Source organism: Penicillium taxi (genome assembly GCF_028828555.1).
Source record: "Penicillium taxi strain IBT 34144 chromosome Unknown utg000005l_segment0_segment0, whole genome shotgun sequence".
Lineage (NCBI taxonomy): Eukaryota > Fungi > Ascomycota > Eurotiomycetes > Eurotiales > Aspergillaceae > Penicillium > Penicillium taxi.
Window position 1 is genome coordinate 1762088 of NW_026643207.1, and position 17562 is coordinate 1779649.

Here is a 17562-nt window from a genome sequence, read left to right on the forward strand (position 1 = left end):
CCTAATGTCTCTTTCTGAGTCTTTACAAAAGTTCGTGAACAATTAAATTATATAGAAGGTATTCCTTCAAACTTGAACGACCTATAGTTTGGAATACTCCACTAAAGATTAAAGGTCCACTAAGAGATAAAGGCCCACACTAAAAGATAAAGAAGTGCCGGTGCTCGATCTTTATTAATTGGGACCGAGCGAACATCTTTTGCGAAACTCGAAACCCGAGACCCGGGTTATCTTATCAGATAATATTTTTTATTACAGCTTCACGTTATTTCATACTTATCGTGTATCATTTCTTGAGATTGAATGTCTTTAAGTCTCCTCTCTTCCTCTCTCTGTCTTGACTCACATCATCAAAAATATATTCACCATGTCTAAAGACGTCAAGTCCATAGTATGCACTCCAGTCTCCCTTGAGGTCCCAGCCTTAGGCACAATTGATGGCCGATGCTTCGATGGAAATACAAGCCAATATATAGGAATTCCATATGCTCAAATTCCAGGACGTTTCAGACGGCCTCAATCAGCACCATCGCCATGGCCAGAGCGTCGTTGGGATGGTACAAAATTTGGGTCAGTCAATCTGTATGAAGACCGTTGAATATGGAAAATTAACCTCGTATAGGCCATTCCATCCTCAGCCCCCTCGAGACTTTTATCCTATTCCTGTACCCGAACGACCATGGGTTGAATCTCCACCGATTTCGGAAACTGAATGCTTGAACCTCAACATTAGTGTTCCTTTTCCGCCAGACTCTCCTGACCTGGAAAAGAAGCTTCCGGTTATGGTTTTCCTACACGGAGGTGCTTTCACTTATGCTGCTGGATCCGCTGGAATGTACGATGGGAGAGTCTTGGCTGATATCTCGCGTGATGATGAGAAGACTCCAACTATAATCGTAACCCTCAATTACCGATTGGGTGTTTTAGGGTTTCTTGCAAGCGAAGAGATCAGAGAGTACAACAAGAGTCACGGAGAAGATGGGGTTGGAAACTATGGCCTCTGGGACCAGGTGGAGGCCCTGCGGTGGATTCAGAAACATATTAGTGCTTTCGGTGGCGACCCTGACCGAGTGACCCTCTTTGGCCAGAGTGCCGGTGGAGGTAAGCAATCCTGGCTCAAGCCAGCATTGAGAAGAACAAGCCGGCTAACTATTTCTTAGTGGCAACTAATATTCATCTTCTTCGGGACGAGCCTCTATTCTCAGGAGCTATCTTGCAGTCTGGACTACTTCCACTGTGCGGTATCATGACTGTGGAACAGTACCAGGTCATCTACGAGAAGACACTACAAGTCTTGGGTATTTCGTCAGACCTTCCACCCAAAGAAAGACTCGAGCAACTGCTCAAGGTTGACGAGTCCCGTATAACTGCTTCCATGGTTGATGTTTTTATGACCCCCGTGGTGACTCTTGCACCTTGCGACGATCATTTCTTGATCAATGGTCCCATGCCATCCTGGAGCGATTTCGGTAATTTTAAGACTCCTTCATGGTGCAAAAGAATCATGATTGGAGACGCCAAGAATGAATGCATTATTTGGAACAAGGCATACCGAGATATTCCATCCTCCAATCTTCTCTCACGGTGTGAATCCGTGGTAGGACTGGAGACTGCACAGAAACTGCTTGATATCTACAACATCACACCAACAATGTCCCCTACTGAGACGTTCTATGCTATTGAGAAGTTCACCACAGACGGAATGTATCTGGCTATTAATTATGATGCTATGCGCGCAGCCCCTGAGTGTTTTGCATACCATTTCGATGAGCCTTCACCGTACGACAATGAGTGGGGTGGTCTGGCGCATCATAGTTTTGAAAACATCTTTATCTGGAGTGTTTTACGACACACACTGCCACCTTCTCAACAAGAGCAATCAAAGAGGATGGCAGCACTGTGGCTAAAATTTGGTCAGGGCCAGGATCCTTGGCCGAAATTCGGCAAGAATGAAAATATCATGATCTTTGAAAACGGTCAAGCTAATTTAAAGACACCGACTGAAGATGCAGAGCGAGGTTATGGGAAGTGGTCTCAAATCCAGAAAGAGGGCCTCCAGGAAGAATTTGGAAAGCTGGCAGACGACCTGTGTATCTTGCGAGGTGATCTGTTGAACCCTGATGTGCAGCCAATCCCTGTTGCTGTTTCCGATATCGTTCCCATTGCTCGCAGGACAGGAGAGGTTGGCATTTTGTAATACTATCTTCGCTATTGTTTATAAAACTTAATTAATTGATTCGTATTCTTGGCAACTCTATCACCATGGCAAACCCCCATTGCAAGTAGGGTAGGCTATATACCTAGGTTCCTAGTCTCCTTCAGTCTTGACAGATACACGGTTCAATATACCCAGAGGTAGGCAAGTAAGAAACATCCAATATTGTTCTCAACTACTTCCTACATAAAGAGGTATCTGAGAATAATGTGTAAAACGAGAAGACACCTAGACAACGTGATAAAGGTACAATAATAAATATTTCTCTTTCATGGTGTGCATGATTGCGCTCCGCGTGGTATCTATGCTCGGGTTGGCTAAATAGAATTATAAGTAATACATAAAAAAAATATGAGGATAATGGACCTAAGAGCGTGTGCTCGAAAGATCATCTTCCTCCTCGGCTAGATCAACCTGTTCGGACTGATAACCTGCCACACCAACTCGGAAAACACCCTCACACCAGTCGGCAAAAGTCTGAATATCCCAGAGGGCATCATCACGGCCCTTGTTATTCTTCATGTTATGAGGACGCTTTCCTTTCTCCGATGAGGTGTACTTTTCGAAGAAATCCTCGTAGATCTGGATAGTGCGATCTTGTACCGCACCGACAAGCGTCTCTTTCATACGAGTGTCATCAATGTATTCGTTCAATTTCTTTCGAAGATTTGGAACTTCCTTTTCAATGGTATGGCATGAAGGATGAATAAGTTCTCCAGGTCGCAAATTTCTGCTATCGACAAATTTAGTAGGCAATGATGCCGTCATGCGAGCGGCAAATGAGTTAATGAAATCGTTGATAACCGTTCGCAAGCGGCCATCCAGTTCCACTTTGGCGTCGAGCATGTTCTCCACTACACGCGGGAGGAGACCATGACCGACGAGGCGCATCAAATTCCGAGGGTTAAAGAGGCCTCCACGTTCCCGCAGTTCCCAAAACGTGTTGGTCACACCGGAAAAGTCCAATGAGACTTCTGGAGCGACATATTCAATGTCAAATGCGACAATCTGTTGCTTGAGAATGAGGAGGTGACTCATCAGGAAGAGTTTGCCATCGTCAGGGTTAGATTTGCCAGCGATCAAGTTGCTAGCATTGTGGAGAGACAATGTGGTCTGATGGACGATCTGGTGCGCGAGATCGTCGAACACAGTGGACTAAATCGGGGATATATATGTCAGCGGGAAATCTGCAAAAATACGAAGGCCCATACTATCTTACATTTACAAGGCGGTAAATCCGACTGAGAAGCCAAATAGCTTTCCGCAAGGTTGGATACCACCCTTTCAGCACTGTTTGGGTCTCGAAATCCCATTTCACATCCTTCTCTTGGGTGACTTCGTCACCCTCCTTGGCAGTTTTGGTCGAGTCAACCGTAGATTCTGTTGTGGTGTTTTTTTGACTTGTGATTCGAGTGTCAGTCACATTCAATGATACCTGGTGACTATGCATAGGGTAATCTATGTCTTCTGGACGGGGCTTGTATTGTTCGATCTCATCACGTAGGACCGCTTGGGCGCGGAAGACCAACCGAGTTTGGACATCTTGCAGAGCAGGTTGAATTAAGGTGGAGAAGTCGAGGTGGGCTGCATCTGTTTGTTCGGATTCATCTTCAGGATCCACGAAGTACCGTGTTTGAAGTAGTGTGCACAGTTGGCAGAGACTGACAATATCGGTCTCATGAATAATGCGGGGGCGAAGATGGTCATATAGTGGCTCGCAAATTGTTTCAAGGAAATCATACAATCCACCATTCCCATGGAACCATTCACCCCACAGGTCGTATTCGTCCAAGCAGATTCCGCGGATGTAGCTGATGCTGGCCTGAGCAAACGATAACAGGCTTTTCGACGAACTGGGTGTTTGCATGATCTCATTAAGTTTTTTGCGGGCAAGCGGAATAATGAGTCGTGTGCGAGTGGCTGCGTAATTGTTATGCAGCTCATTCATCAAACTTTGATACTCTGCTTCGTTGTTCTGATTCGGGTTGACCGGAGGGACGGCTCTCTTTTGGATTTCAATTCCGATCAATTTCAATTCCGGTGCTCCGACTCGAAATTTGGCGTAAAGCAAGCCTGAAAGAGCTGTATCATTCAAAGATTGATCTGAAATTTGCTTCGAGACGCTCTGATAGATTTCTCGAAGTGCAGTCACAAAGTTGCCACGGATCAGGGTGAGGGCGCGTGTCAATAGAAGCCGGTATCTGGCACGATAGGTCTCTGCTTCCTTTTGCTCAGGCTATGGGATATAAACATTAGAAATGAGCAAGCAGAATGAAAAGTGCACCGGTACATACGTGTGTTTCCATGTAATCCAAGCACACGTCTAATTGCCTCAGCATACTAGAAAACTCCTTATCGCGGACAGTATTTCCCGCACCGGGAGCATTGAGTCTGCGAGATGCAGGGTCCAACAAGTCGTAGTAAGGGAGATTGTTCTGAATTCCTTTCACAAGCTTTGTGTCTCGCTCCTGGGCAGACTGTAGTCCTTCGCATTGTTTCTCGAGCTTCGAAGTCTGCTGGTCCACGGCTTTGAATTCCTCAGACGTGCGAGACAGGGTGTCAACTAGCGAACAGTTCACCAATATAAGTCTATCGAGGTCATCTCTTGTTTGTCGGAGCTCATCCAGGTAGTTCCTAAGTAGGCAGAATGTTAGTATTGGTCTGAATCTTCACAGCGTCTAGCTTAACGTACTGGTATGAAGCGTAGCTCTCCTCAATTAAATCATCTTTGACGTCATTAATCCACTGTGAGAATTCAAGCTCGTTATTCCACTCGGGAAGTTGGAACTTAAGTATGGTAGTAGGTTCGGGTGGAATTTCGGCCGTCGACTCGAGCATTGGCTTGGTCTCGTTTTCGGTTGGTACCCTCGGTGGGCCTGATGGCGCTGTCTGGCGGCGTGCCCGCTGCTTCTTTGTTGAAGCCATGGTGCAATTGAAGCCCAGGATTCTAATGCAAGATCACTTTCTGGTTCATATCTCAAGGTAAGCGAAAACTAAAAAGGGGGAAAATGAGAGAGAAATGATGAAAGGACTAGAAAGATGTATAGCGGGGACAGATAACATGTGCACGGAGGTGCTGCCGCCGCAATTCTGCCGCAATGTTTCTGCCATTGGATTCCGCCTGCGCAAATGATTGAGCTTCCCCGGCGGCATCCTTATTTTCTGGTTCCTCGAAGCTCATGAAAATGCATTGAAGAGTTTACCGACACGCCTAAATATGCTTTCAAACAGGACTCGTCGGTCTGCGACACAGTTCGCACATCTTATCCGCCCTTCTAATGCTGCAACTCGCCAACCTCTTAATGCGCCATGGCGACGACTGGCCAGCAGCAAATCGAAGCCACAATCTGCCCACTGGCTACGGAACTCCCTTGGATTCGGATTTGCCGGTACTGCGGCATTTCTAGGCTACTCCTATATCAATGGTGATTTGCAAGGGTTTTGGCCTAACAACCAAATTACGAAAGAAGTCATTGATGTCAACGATCTTCGCGCCCAGTTTATCCAGGAGAAAAGAAGTCTAAGGAGTCCAGCAGTTTACACGTGGGGCTCAAATGAATACCGAGTGGCGGATCCGGGGTCCAAAGAAAAGGATATTAAAACGCCTAAACGTTTTAAATACTTCAACGGCCAGGTGCTGCGGGATTTCAAGGTTGATGAAAAGACTGGTGCTGCCATCACAGAGAATGGTGATCTTGTTCAATGGGGCAAAGGATATTCAGAAACAGATTTCAAGCCGACTAAGACCCTCACGGGCAAAAACCTGGTCTCACTTTCTCTATCCGAGAGCCGAATTATTGCGCTGTCTTCGGATGGAAGCGTCTACTCCCTGCCCATTTCCCAGAAGGACCAGACCACTGGGCCGAAAGCTCGGGAGAGCTCCTGGGTTCCTTATTTGGGTGGCCAGTCCATGCTGAGCTATCGCATTTTGAAGCCGTCTTTGGGGCTTGGTGAAAAGGTCATCTCCATCAAAGGCGGACAAGAACATGTTGTTCTGCTCACAAGTTCCGGGCGTGTGTTCACAGCCGCCGCATCTACCGAGAGCTATCCCTCGTTAGGCCAACTCGGTGTATCTGGACTGACTTGGTCCACCCGACCTAGCGGGGCTGTGGATACATGTCATGAAGTGACCGCTTTGAAGGGCTCTAAAGTCACCCAAATTGAATCTGGTGACTATCATGCTCTCGCATTGACGAAAGATGGCCGCTTGTTTGGCTGGGGCAACAACTCTTACGGACAACTAGCAGTGGAATTTGAGCCAGAGCTGCCTTACCAGGACACCCCCTTTGCCCTTCCCGTGAACAGACTTTATGGTCGAACACACTCATCAACAGTTACCAGCATTGCTGCTGGTGGAGCCACTACCTTCTTCTCAGTTGATGCGAAAAGGATTCTGGGGCCCCAAGAAGAGACTGCCAATGTCCGTGATTTGGGCAATGTGACTGCTGATACATGGTCTTGTGGTCGAGGTATCTGGGGAACCTTAGGAACTGGCCGATGGGCTCATATCCAGGACTCGCCCATGAAGATCAAGGATTTGAGCGGCTTGGGCGAGTATGACGAGAAATCGAAACGCTTAGTCCCGATTCGCCTCCACACTATGTCTGTCGGAACCAACCATGCTTCTGCTGTGTTGGAAAATAAGACAAACCTCACCACAAAAACTTCTGACTCGCTCCACAAAACAAATGACTGGGGCTACGAAGCTTTCTGGTGGGGTGGCAACGAGCACTTCCAATTGGGTACTGGAAAGCGAAGCAATCAGCCTCGACCGACCTATATCAAAGCTCCCTCCCAATCCATAAAGAATCCGGAGCCTGAGGCCCGTCTTCAAATAATGCCCAGACACAAAGGCAAAGTTGGAAATCGGACGATCAGCATGGAGCAGAGAATTGAGTGTGGGCGACATGTCTCTGCAATCTACTCTGCCGTATAAGAAGTTAGCAGAAAGCGATGTATACTATGTGGGAAGTACGGAGAAGTACACTGGTTAATTCAAAATTTATGCTAGGATCATAAACACAGCCTATGCATTTCCCGTATATTATCTTTAGTCCTAAGTAAAACCACATTTCTATGCAAAGATTGTATCAGAACTTATGGAGTCCAGGCTTATAGGCTTATCGTGGTTGCAAACTGGACAAACAGCGATAAGACGCTTGGACCACCGCTTATCCAAAAAATTCCAAAAAAAAATCCAGCACCTTATTCTTCTACTTCAATAAAGTCACCATGCCCCGTGAAAAGCAAAAGAGAGGTCGCCGGGCGGAGGCAAAGGCCCAAAATGACGAAACTAAGCGCAAGCGCGGCGAAGAGTTCGAAGACCCCGTCCAAAAGCGTCTAAAAGCATACGACATCCACGTCGAGGCCCACGCCGACGCTAGCCACGAAAATCCCTTCGAACAGAACACAGACTTCATTCCCCTCGAACAAGATCATCAGCAAGATGTCAATAACGAAGATGGCGACATGCCATTCTATGGTCTGCTCGACACCGACGAACAAGAGTACTTCTCGCGCGCCAATGAGATGCTCGAAGCAAACCAATTCCAGGATGCCGAAGAAAAGAATTTGTTTATTGAAAGTGTCTACCAAGAGGCCAGTGGCAAGGAGCTTAAGATTGCTTGTAGTCAAGGGTGCTCGAGACTTATGGAAAAATTGATCTCCATGTCAGATATTCGCCAGATCCGGCGCATCTTCAGCAAATTCATTGGTCACTTCCTTCATCTTGTGCAGCACCGGTTCGCAAGTCACTGCTGTGAAACACTGTTCATTCATGCTGCACCGGCAGTGATGCAAAAGACATCCAAATCACAAGCGAAAAAGGCTGAGGAGGAGGGTGGGGAAGGGGAACCAGAACTGTCACTGGCTGGTATGTTTCTGTGTGTCATCCAGGAATTGGAAGGAAATTGGGGTTTTCTTTTGACCGAGCGGTTCGCGTCGCACACTATCCGAGTACTGCTTTTGGTCCTTGCAGGAGAGCCCGTTGATGTTGATTCAAACGATTCTATTGTCTCAAGCCGAAAGAAGGAACGATTGGGTCTTGCAGCTCCTGGTACACAAGAGGAGAAAATTTTGACTGAAAAACCTGAGCAGCCTAAAAAACGGGGTGTTCCGGAATCGTTTGAGCCGGCACTCAAGAAGATCATGAACGACATGGTCTCGGGATTGGACGACACTTATCTTCGTGCCTTGGCTACCCAGCCTGTGGGTAACCCAGTCCTGCAGGTTATGCTGTTCCTCGAACTCTCCCACTTCGGCAAATCCAGCGCTAAGGACCCGAAATCGACCTTGCGGAGACTTGTCCCAGACGAGACTTTCGAAGAAGGAACGGAAAGTGCGACTTTTATCCGCGGCTTGCTCTACGATGCCGTTGGTTCCCGCTTAGTGGAGACAATGGTGCGTTATATGCCCGGTAAGGTGTTCAAGAATCTCTACAAGAACAATTTGCGCGATCGCATGGGTTCCCTTGCCCGAAACAACACAGCTGGTTACGTGGTTCTGCGTACATTAGAGAGACTCGGAAAGGATGACCTGAAGGATGCCATGGATAACATTATCCCCGAACTTCGAGGACTGATTGAGAGGGGGCGACTCATGGTTCCCCGGGTGTTGATTGAGCGTTGCGTGGTTCGGAGCATCGACCTGGAGCCATTCGCCAAAGCACTGAAGGAAGCTTACGATGTTGACCCCGAAATTCGGCTTCGCCAGATGCTCCGGTTAGACGGATCAGCAGCGACAGAATTTGAAGACGAAGAGATGAGAGATGCAGATGATGAGGGTAGACAGGACAAGCCACAATCTGGTGGCTCTTCCAACGCAGAGAAGCTGCATGGCTCTTTACTAACACAGGCGATGTTAGCTGTTCCTGGGCCACTGAGTGAGCTTGTTTACAGCAGCCTCCTCGCCCAGTCATCTAAATCGATACTGCAGCTCGCACAAGCACCCACCTCCTCCCATGTGGTACAACAAGCGCTGACTCTCCCAACTTCCACAACCCAGTTCCGCCGACAATTCACAACACGATTCCTCGGACATCTGGTAGAACTTGTCCAGAACAATAATGGATCTCGTGTCGTGGATGCTCTATGGACGGGTACCAAGGATATCTACTTCGTGAAGGAGCGCATGGCGCAGGAAATTGCGGCAAACGAAATGACCTTGCGTGATTCTTTTATCGGCCGAGCAGTATGGAGGAATTGGTCAATGGACCTTTACAAGCGTCGACGGGGCGAATGGACAGGTATTGCCAAGGGCATCAACACTGAAAGCTTGGAACGGCCCAAGTCGAAACTTGAGCAGGCTCGAGAGCGTTTTGCGGCCAAAGAAGCTAGTAAACAGCCTGTTGTGAACGTTGAGGTTGTGACTGCCGATTGACGAAGAGACGAGTCAATATAAGAAACCAATCTAATCAGATTTCAACTTCCGATCTATACTTTGATTTAATCCCCGATTGGCCAGCTTTCATATGGAGTATCTTGAAGGATGCGATAAGATAACGAACTAATTAAAATGGTGTAATTTATTTCATTCTGGGCCCACCACAGAGCTGCTAATGCCGAAAGCTCAGAATACAAGATGATTGAGATGAATAGACAGTATAGTACTTGTATACCGGCAACTTTGGAAGGACAAAGACTGGCTTGATTATGTCAGGTTATAGTACCGAAGTCGGAGATGTCGCCATCTCCGGCAGACTCCATGGCAAATCTTTTTTTTCTCTTACGCAATTGTTGAGTGCCCGGGTGTGGATCAGCTCAACTCTTCAAGGGTTCGAAGTCATTGATTTCTTGTGAAGTTTGCACATCCTCTTTGAACATAAGTACTATATTGTATTACTACATATCGAGAGATCACAATGTCGGACATTCCGAGCCGCGCCGATGAGGTGCAAAGCGTGAGTCACCAGCTTTATGACCATAGTCATACTTCATGCTCTTTACAGATGCAGTCATGGACAAGAATGCCACTAACGACTTGGAAAATATAGCTCTTGAAAGCAGTAGAAGACCTTCTTATCCCATTCATTCGATCTGCAGACGAGCCCACAGCCACCGTACAGAAGAACAGTGCCAATGGACAGACAGCATCATCACTCGTGGAATATAGAAAGCCAGAAGAGCTGCGCGATATCCTGCAGCTGGAGATCCCAGAGCAGGGTAGACGCCAAGAAGGCCTGATTGAGGTTCTCCAGAGTGTCCTTAAGTACTCCGTCAACACCTGGCACCAGGGTTTCCTGGACAAGCTCTACGCATCTACCAATGCTCCAGGTGTAGCCGCAGAGCTCATTCTGGCAACATTGAATACCAATGTGCACGTATACCAAGTCTCGCCTGCGTTGACCGTCATTGAGAAATATACTGGACAGCGGCTAGCGAATCTTTTCGGATTAAACGGACCTCGAGCAGGTGGAATTTCGGTTCAGGGTGGCTCCGCATCGAATACAACGTCGATTGTCATCGCACGCAACAATCTCTACCCAAGCACAAAGGTGGATGGTAATGGCGGCTACAAGTTCGTGCTGTTCTCTAGTGCCCATGGCCACTATAGTGTGGAGAAAGCGGCTCAAATGCTTGGATTCGGAAGCAGTGCTGTCTGGCCAGTGCCAGTTGATAAACAGGGTCGAATGATTCCGTCTGAACTGGAGAAGCTGGTACAGAAAGCCCAGAGTGAAGGCCACACTCCATTCTACGTGAACGCCACCGCTGGAACAACAGTCTTGGGATCCTTCGACCCTTACCATGAGATTTCTGCTATTTGCAAAAAGTACAACCTGTGGTTCCATGTCGATGGATCCTGGGGTGGCTCTTTCGTCTTCTCTCGACAACAGAAACACAAGCTGTCCGGCGCAGAGAAAGCAGACAGTATTGCAATCAACCCACACAAGATGCTCGGCGTGCCGGTAACATGCTCGTTCCTCTTGGCCTCGGACCTGCGCAAATTCCACCGCGCGAACACCCTTCCTGCAGGCTACCTTTTCCACAATGAAGACCCAGAACCAAGTTCAGACGGTGTACAAGATCCAGAGACCGAAGCCGACTCTCCTGAAGTGTGGGATCTGGCCGATCTGACTCTCCAATGTGGTCGACGGGCCGATTCTCTCAAACTCTTTTTGGGCTGGACCTACTACGGAACCGAAGGTTACGAGAATCAGATAAATTCCGCGTGCGATACCGCAGAGTACCTGGCCAATCTCATCACTCAGAGCCCGAACTTCGTTCTCATTAGCGAGAATGCACCGCCTTGTCTGCAGGTCTGCTTCTACTATGCTCCTGGAAAGGAAATGGCTTACAAGCGCGGCGTTGTGTCGAATGAGACCCAGCGGGCGAAGAATAACAGCAAGGTCACCGAGCAGATCACGCATGCTATTGTTTCCAAGGGTTTCATGGTTGACTTCGCGCCTCCAAGTAGCGATGATGATGCTACTGGCAATGGCAAGTTCTTCCGCTGTGTAGTAAATGTGTCGACGAGCAAGAAGACTGTGGAGTCTCTTATACAAGCTATTGAGGAAGTCGGTCCTAGCATAATCGAGTCTTTGAAGTTGAAGGCACAGGTTGTTCCTCAGAAACGACCTGGTGAAAGAGGACATGGGCCAGTTGTTCACCAGGCTTGAATGGAATCTAACTTTCAGCTTGACATGTTGCGCTTGATGATTGACTGATTATATTTACTTTTGTCATTTTTTTACATCGTGATTTGTACATACTTGGCTTGGGCAACCACCTCAGGTCAGTGCCACCTGTGCACTTGCATTATAAATTTTACACAAGATCTCATAAAATTCAAGCGACGTAGAGTTATCAAACCCTATGGTTTTATGATTTCACCTAGCTGACAACCTCCACTCTACGCTTCAAGATTGAGCGTGCCTCAGCCTCAGTTAAGCTATCAATCTCCAGTTCCGCAAGCATAGCCCGTGCACTCTCATTATCTCTGAAGAGTCTCTTCTCAACACTCCAGAGATCAGCACCGGTCTCATCCGCATTACGTGCTTCTGAGTCGGTGCTCAGATTGAGCAGACGCAATCCTTCATTAAGCTTCTTCATGATCTGCAACGAATCACCCGCATGGCCAGTTACAGCGAGCGAATTGTCAATCGCAGTAGACAGTTGCTCGATATCACTAGCAATTTGGGCGGCTCCAGTTGCAGAAAATGTGTTTCTAGTCAAAACATGATCCCAGATGTAATTCTGAATTGAGAGAAGAAGCTGTCGGGAGACTCGTCGTAATGGTGCCATACCCAGTGCTTTAGAGAGGAAGGAGAGCTGTGTTGCTAAAGAGCGTATTGTAGGCGCCAGATCAGGGGATAGGGAGAGATGGGATGGAATGGCACCATCCAAAGGCGAGGAAAGCGTTGTCCAGGTTGACACGCGCGAATAGGGCTTCAGAGCTGTGTTAATGTTCGAGGCCAGAGTAGAGGTAATGATGGACTCGGACCGTAGTCGAAGCCGACGGTATGCCGAAGCAGTCTCATCGAACAGAGCACCATCTGATGGGGTACCGTCGTTGGATGAACCAGTATTGGTAACAGCTGGAGAGGTGCGTGATGCAACTTCCGCGATGGACATAGTTCCTGCGACGTTGAGGCCGCCATTACGGTTCTTGCGAACCTGTTCTTGAAGATCGGACCAGAGCTCAAGGAAGAAAATGTCGTTACTCCAATCATCCATCTTTTTCTCTAAGTACTCGGCGCTTCCAAAGACCCTGCAAAGTCTCTCAAGACCTGCAACGCCTTCCACGCTCGCTTGTCCGTCTGCTCCCTGCACTGTGCGACCCAGAGCGGAGGTCAGTGCAAGATATGCCTCCAAGGCAGAGTGAAGGCGCTCGTGAAATTGGTCGAAAATTGTAATTTGAATGTCAATCAAGAATCTTAGCTTCTGACTGAACGAGGTCAGTGGCTTATAGCGTTCGCTGATGGTCTCAAGTAGGTCGTTCACGCGAATCGCGGCCTTAGTCGGCTTGGTAGCAGTAATTTCAACCCCATCATAGTCGATATGCCCACTGTCGACAGTGTCGATAATGTTCTTGTATCGAGCCAATGCGAACTCCTTCTCCACCTGGAGCCAGCGATCATACCACCCCTGCTTGGTAAGGACCTCCCAGGTCATTCCTTTCCAGTTTCCATCCGAGTAGGGGTCTGGCAGATAGTTCCATGATTCTCTGATCTCGTTGTCGAAATTCATCAGCTCATGAATGAAATGGCTGAGTAATTGAGGATGGTCCGCGATCTGAGGCAGGAACGATTCAATCTTCTCTCGTAGCATTGGCAAGACCGCAGTTATTAATGCATGCAATGCGTCGTAGAAGTTCCATTCCAGAGATTGGTCGATCGACTGTGCCTTTTCATCAAAAATCGGCTGGAGATAAGAAGTAAAAAAACCTCCGAATTGGCTGATGAGATCCACTATATGCGACAGATAATATTCGGGCTAGGGAGTTTGATCAGACTAAGTTCATTACCTAGATTAGAGGAGGCCTTGCTTACCTTGTCAAGCCTATTAGTCGGCTTATCGCCACTGAAATGATACTTGAATCGGAGATCAAGAGCATGCACCATGACCTCCAATGGAAACAGAACCCGAGGCTCAAGGTTCTGGCCCACAGCCAATGCATCGCGACCTTGAAGTTCACTGGGAGAAAATTAATCAGATAAAGAAGTTCACCGAGAGAGTTTAACTTACGGTATCTGCAAGTCTATCAGGAGCTCAACATCCTGTCGCCACGAATTCAGATGATTATCTGTAATTTTCAGCTCCCGAGTCGGCCATTTCATGGATTCAAGAGTCTTCTGTAGACGACCACCAAAGAAGTCCTTCAACTGCTGTCTCAACGCGGTTGCTAGTCTCTCCGTATAGATAACAAGGTGAGGCGCAGCCCCTTCAGCGGCGGGCTGGGCTTCCTGAAGCAACAAGACGATTGCGCGAAGTCGAGAGTAGGGCTTCAATGCGGCACGGGGTTCCGAGGTGATTTTCGACAAAGCATCCTTACTAAAATTGCACTTCTTAGTATCTTCAATTTGCCTTCAAGTGTTGGGAGCATACCTCAACTCTTCGGCTTCCTTCAGCAACTCCACGTATCCCTTGGAAATATCCAGTCTTTGTAGCCTCTGCATACTACTTTCCAGACGTCGAACCGCTTCATCGCTGGTCTCCGATTTTGTAATTGCCTTTAGCCGTCGATCGATGTCCGCTTGTTCCTCCGCGAATGCCTCGGCACGCTTTCGAGTAGCTTCGGCGTGGTCATTAGATGCTTTTGTAGCATTAGAAAGGGCCTCTTGAGCTTCTGTTAGCTGTAGAAGTTGAGTTAGTGGGTGGTGCGCATTTCGAGACATGGACTTTGCGGGCAAGGAGGGGATCAGTACCTGCTTCCGCTGGAGGTCCTGTTGCGCGCGAAGGGTGGATAACAGCGAGTCCAGGCTCTCAAGGTCAGCAGAGACTTGGATCTTGTCATTGAAATAATCTTCCACCCGTGTCCTCTCGTGCGATGACAGGGACGTGGGTGGTGCCATTGTTGAGGGATGGAACAACGTTAAGCGCAACGGTGTCGCGACCTTTGATCTCCGCCTTCCGCTGACGTCTTTCCGCAGAGCTCGATGACAGGCACCTTAAACACCTATACATTGAAATATGCCCAGCCCAGCTAAAAAACGCAAGCGAAATGGCGAATTACCACCAAAAATGCGCAGTATTGAATCATTCTTTAATGGACCCAAAAATGAACTCAAGCAAGCACCTGAGCCTGAAGTAGAGCTTGGGATACAGCCTAGGATACAGCCTGTGGTCACGGAGCAAACGCTCTCGGATGAGGCTCTGGCGCGCAAAATTCAAGCAGAATGGGACCAAGAAGAGGATTCTCAACCTGTCAATACCGATATTGGCCAAATTCCAAAGGTGGAGCCTGAGATTAATACAGTTCCATCAATGCCATCAATACCTGCGGATATACCTTCAATAGCATTCGCTACCATCAAGAAGAACACTCTTTCTCTCCAGTCTTCGTCCGGAATAGAGGATACAGTGTCTGCTACTATTCCATTTGATCAGAATCCACAGATGTTTGACGCGAGCAAATATGCCGCCGAATTACAATCACATTGGATAGCCGAAGGAGGCGACGCTACATATGCATTACTAACGAGAGCTTTCGTTCTTGCAAATTCAACGACGAGCCGCATCAAAATAGTCGATACACTGGTTAACTTTCTTCGAGTTCTGATTGAAGGAGATCCAGGGAGCCTCCTTCCGGCAGTCTGGCTAGCAACCAATTCCATCTCGCCACCGTACGAGGAACTTGAATTAGGACTAGGCGGCTCTGCCATCTCGAAAGCTTTGAAGAAGATATATGGCCTGGATAACCAGGGTCTCAAAACTCTCTACGATAGACATGGCGATGCAGGAGATGTTGCGTTCGAGGCTAAGAAGCGACAGACCTTTACGCTGGTGAAGCCGAAGCCGCTCAAGATCAAGGGCGTTTTTCAGTCACTTCAGAAAATAGCTACAAGCAAAGGATCTGGCAGCCAAGAAATCAAGCAGCAAACAGTGGAAAAACTACTGCAGGATACTCGCGGCGCTGAGGAGAGCCGCTACATTGTGCGAACTCTCGTTCAGAATCTGCGGATTGGCGCGGTCAAAACCACTATGCTCATCGCTCTAGCGCGCGCATTCCTCTACTCTAAGCCAACCGGGGCGGAGTTCACAGTCCGACCCCAGAGCGAATTCGCACGGCTAAAGAAAGAAGAACTTGCCGAAATTTACAGCAACGCGGAAGATATTGTAAAGGCCTCTTATGCTCGACATCCAAACTACAACGATCTAGTGCCATGTCTTATTGAATTCGGAGTCTCAGAAGAGCTTCTCATCAGATGTGGCCTAGTGCTACATATCCCATTAAGACCAATGCTGGGAAGCATCACGCGCGACCTCTCAGACATGTTGACAAAGCTACAAGGGCGAGAGTTTAGCTGCGAATATAAATACGACGGACAACGAGCCCAAGTGCATTGTGACGACCAGGGCAAAGTATCCATTTTCTCTCGCCACCTCGAGCTCATGACAGAGAAATACCCCGATCTCGTATCCCTAGTTCCTCAAATCCGAGGAGAAGGTGTGTCCAGCTTCATTCTGGAAGGGGAGGTTGTTGCTGTTGACCGCAAGAATGGTGATTTGCAACCATTCCAGACACTCACCAACCGAGCAAAGAAAAATGTCGAGATAGGAACCATTGCGGTTAATGTGTGTCTCTTCGCATTTGACCTGATGTATCTCAACGGGGAGCCGTTGTTGGATCGACCATTCCGCGAGCGTCGCGAACTACTCCGCAGTCTCTTTGTGGAAATCCCTCGCCAATTCACCTGGGTCAAGAGCTTGGATGCGGCATCTACTGATTCAGAGAATATATTGGATTTTTTCAAAAGTGCGACAGATACGAAATGCGAAGGAATCATGGTCAAAGTGCTGGACAACACGATCAAATTCAATAATCAAGACACAGCTACGACTTTGAATCCTACCATCAAAGAGACAAACATCCAGTCTATAAAAGCCGACGACCCCAAGTCCAAGCCCAAAGAAAAAGAAAAAGGCCGGCGTAAAGCCCTTATATCAACCTACGAACCAGACAAACGACTAGAATCCTGGCTAAAAGTCAAAAAAGACTACAGCACCTCGTCAGAAACACTCGACCTAATCCCAATAGCCGGATGGCACGGCAGCGGCCGAAAATCGAAATGGTGGTCCCCAATCCTCTTAGCAGTGCGCAATCCCGAATCCGGCGCCCTTGAAGCCGTGACAAAATGTATATCAGGCTTCACGGACAAATTTTACGCATCCAACAAGGAAAAGTATGTGGCCGGTAGTCCAAATGTCATTTCTCGCCCTGGCTATGTTGAGTACTATGGGGAGCCGGATGTGTGGTTTGAGCCGCAGGAGGTTTGGGAGGTGGCTTTTGCGGATATCACGCTAAGTCCTACATATACTGCTGCTATTGGGTTAGTTAGTGAGGCTAGGGGATTGAGTTTACGATTCCCGAGATTTGTGAAGGTTCGTGAGGACAAGTCTATTGATGAGGCTACTTCTTCGGATTATTTGGCGCTTTTGTGGAGGAAGCAGGCCGAGCGGGCAGGGGTTGAGAGTGGGAAGGAAGGGATTGAGGATGGTGTTTGATGATACGACTTTAATTTAGGCATTGGGATGAAATAGACTGAAGTGTTTTTTCTTCGATACCGTATCATTGGTTGGAATTTGATTATGAATATGGGCTTAGAGCTAGAGCAGAACTTGAAACCAGAGATAGGCACCATATATTCTTCACCTGAATGGTAGCTTATTAGCTCAATGAGAGCGAGGCAC

The 17562-nt window shown here is 47.9% G+C and overlaps 7 protein-coding genes across 7 annotated transcripts; 5 read left to right on the forward strand and 2 right to left on the reverse strand.

The window, feature by feature from the left end:
• Positions 1–485: 485 nt before the first annotated feature.
• N7495_007993 (Carboxylesterase type B) lies at positions 486–2197 on the forward strand (the record flags this gene model as incomplete). Its single annotated transcript, XM_057210644.1, has 4 exons — positions 486–570; positions 623–683; positions 734–1101; positions 1161–2197. 4 exons carry the CDS (start codon positions 486–488, stop codon positions 2195–2197), a joined length of 1551 nt encoding a protein of 516 aa, XP_057060187.1.
• A 384-nt stretch (positions 2198–2581) lies between these two features.
• N7495_007994 (Golgi transport complex subunit COG3) lies at positions 2582–5140 on the reverse strand (the record flags this gene model as incomplete). Its single annotated transcript, XM_057210645.1, has 4 exons — positions 2582–3370; positions 3435–4451; positions 4510–4849; positions 4908–5140. 4 exons carry the CDS (start codon positions 5138–5140, stop codon positions 2582–2584), a joined length of 2379 nt encoding a protein of 792 aa, XP_057060188.1.
• Positions 5141–5432: 292 nt separating this feature from the next.
• N7495_007995 (RCC1 domain-containing protein) lies at positions 5433–7151 on the forward strand (the record flags this gene model as incomplete). Its single annotated transcript, XM_057210646.1, has 1 exon — positions 5433–7151. One exon carries the CDS (start codon positions 5433–5435, stop codon positions 7149–7151), a length of 1719 nt encoding a protein of 572 aa, XP_057060189.1.
• Positions 7152–7447: 296 nt separating this feature from the next.
• nop9 (RNA-binding RNA processing protein NOP9) lies at positions 7448–9592 on the forward strand (the record flags this gene model as incomplete). The annotated part of the gene is made up of 1 exon (XM_057210647.1): positions 7448–9592. One exon carries the CDS (start codon positions 7448–7450, stop codon positions 9590–9592), a length of 2145 nt encoding a protein of 714 aa, XP_057060190.1.
• A 481-nt stretch (positions 9593–10073) lies between these two features.
• On the forward strand, positions 10074–11828 carry N7495_007997 (pyridoxal phosphate-dependent decarboxylase family protein; the record flags this gene model as incomplete). The annotated part of the gene is made up of 2 exons (XM_057210648.1): positions 10074–10112; positions 10206–11828. The coding sequence occupies 2 exons, from the start codon at positions 10074–10076 to the stop codon at positions 11826–11828; spliced, it is 1662 nt and encodes a 553-aa protein (XP_057060191.1).
• Positions 11829–12042: 214 nt separating this feature from the next.
• On the reverse strand, positions 12043–14723 carry N7495_007998 (RINT-1 family protein; the record flags this gene model as incomplete). The annotated part of the gene is made up of 4 exons (XM_057210649.1): positions 12043–13644; positions 13701–13845; positions 13897–14202; positions 14257–14723. 4 exons carry the CDS (start codon positions 14721–14723, stop codon positions 12043–12045), a joined length of 2520 nt encoding a protein of 839 aa, XP_057060192.1.
• A 118-nt stretch (positions 14724–14841) lies between these two features.
• Positions 14842–17376, forward strand: N7495_007999 (putative DNA ligase I; the record flags this gene model as incomplete). The annotated part of the gene is made up of 1 exon (XM_057210650.1): positions 14842–17376. One exon carries the CDS (start codon positions 14842–14844, stop codon positions 17374–17376), a length of 2535 nt encoding a protein of 844 aa, XP_057060193.1.
• Between the last annotated feature and the right edge of the window lie 186 nt (positions 17377–17562).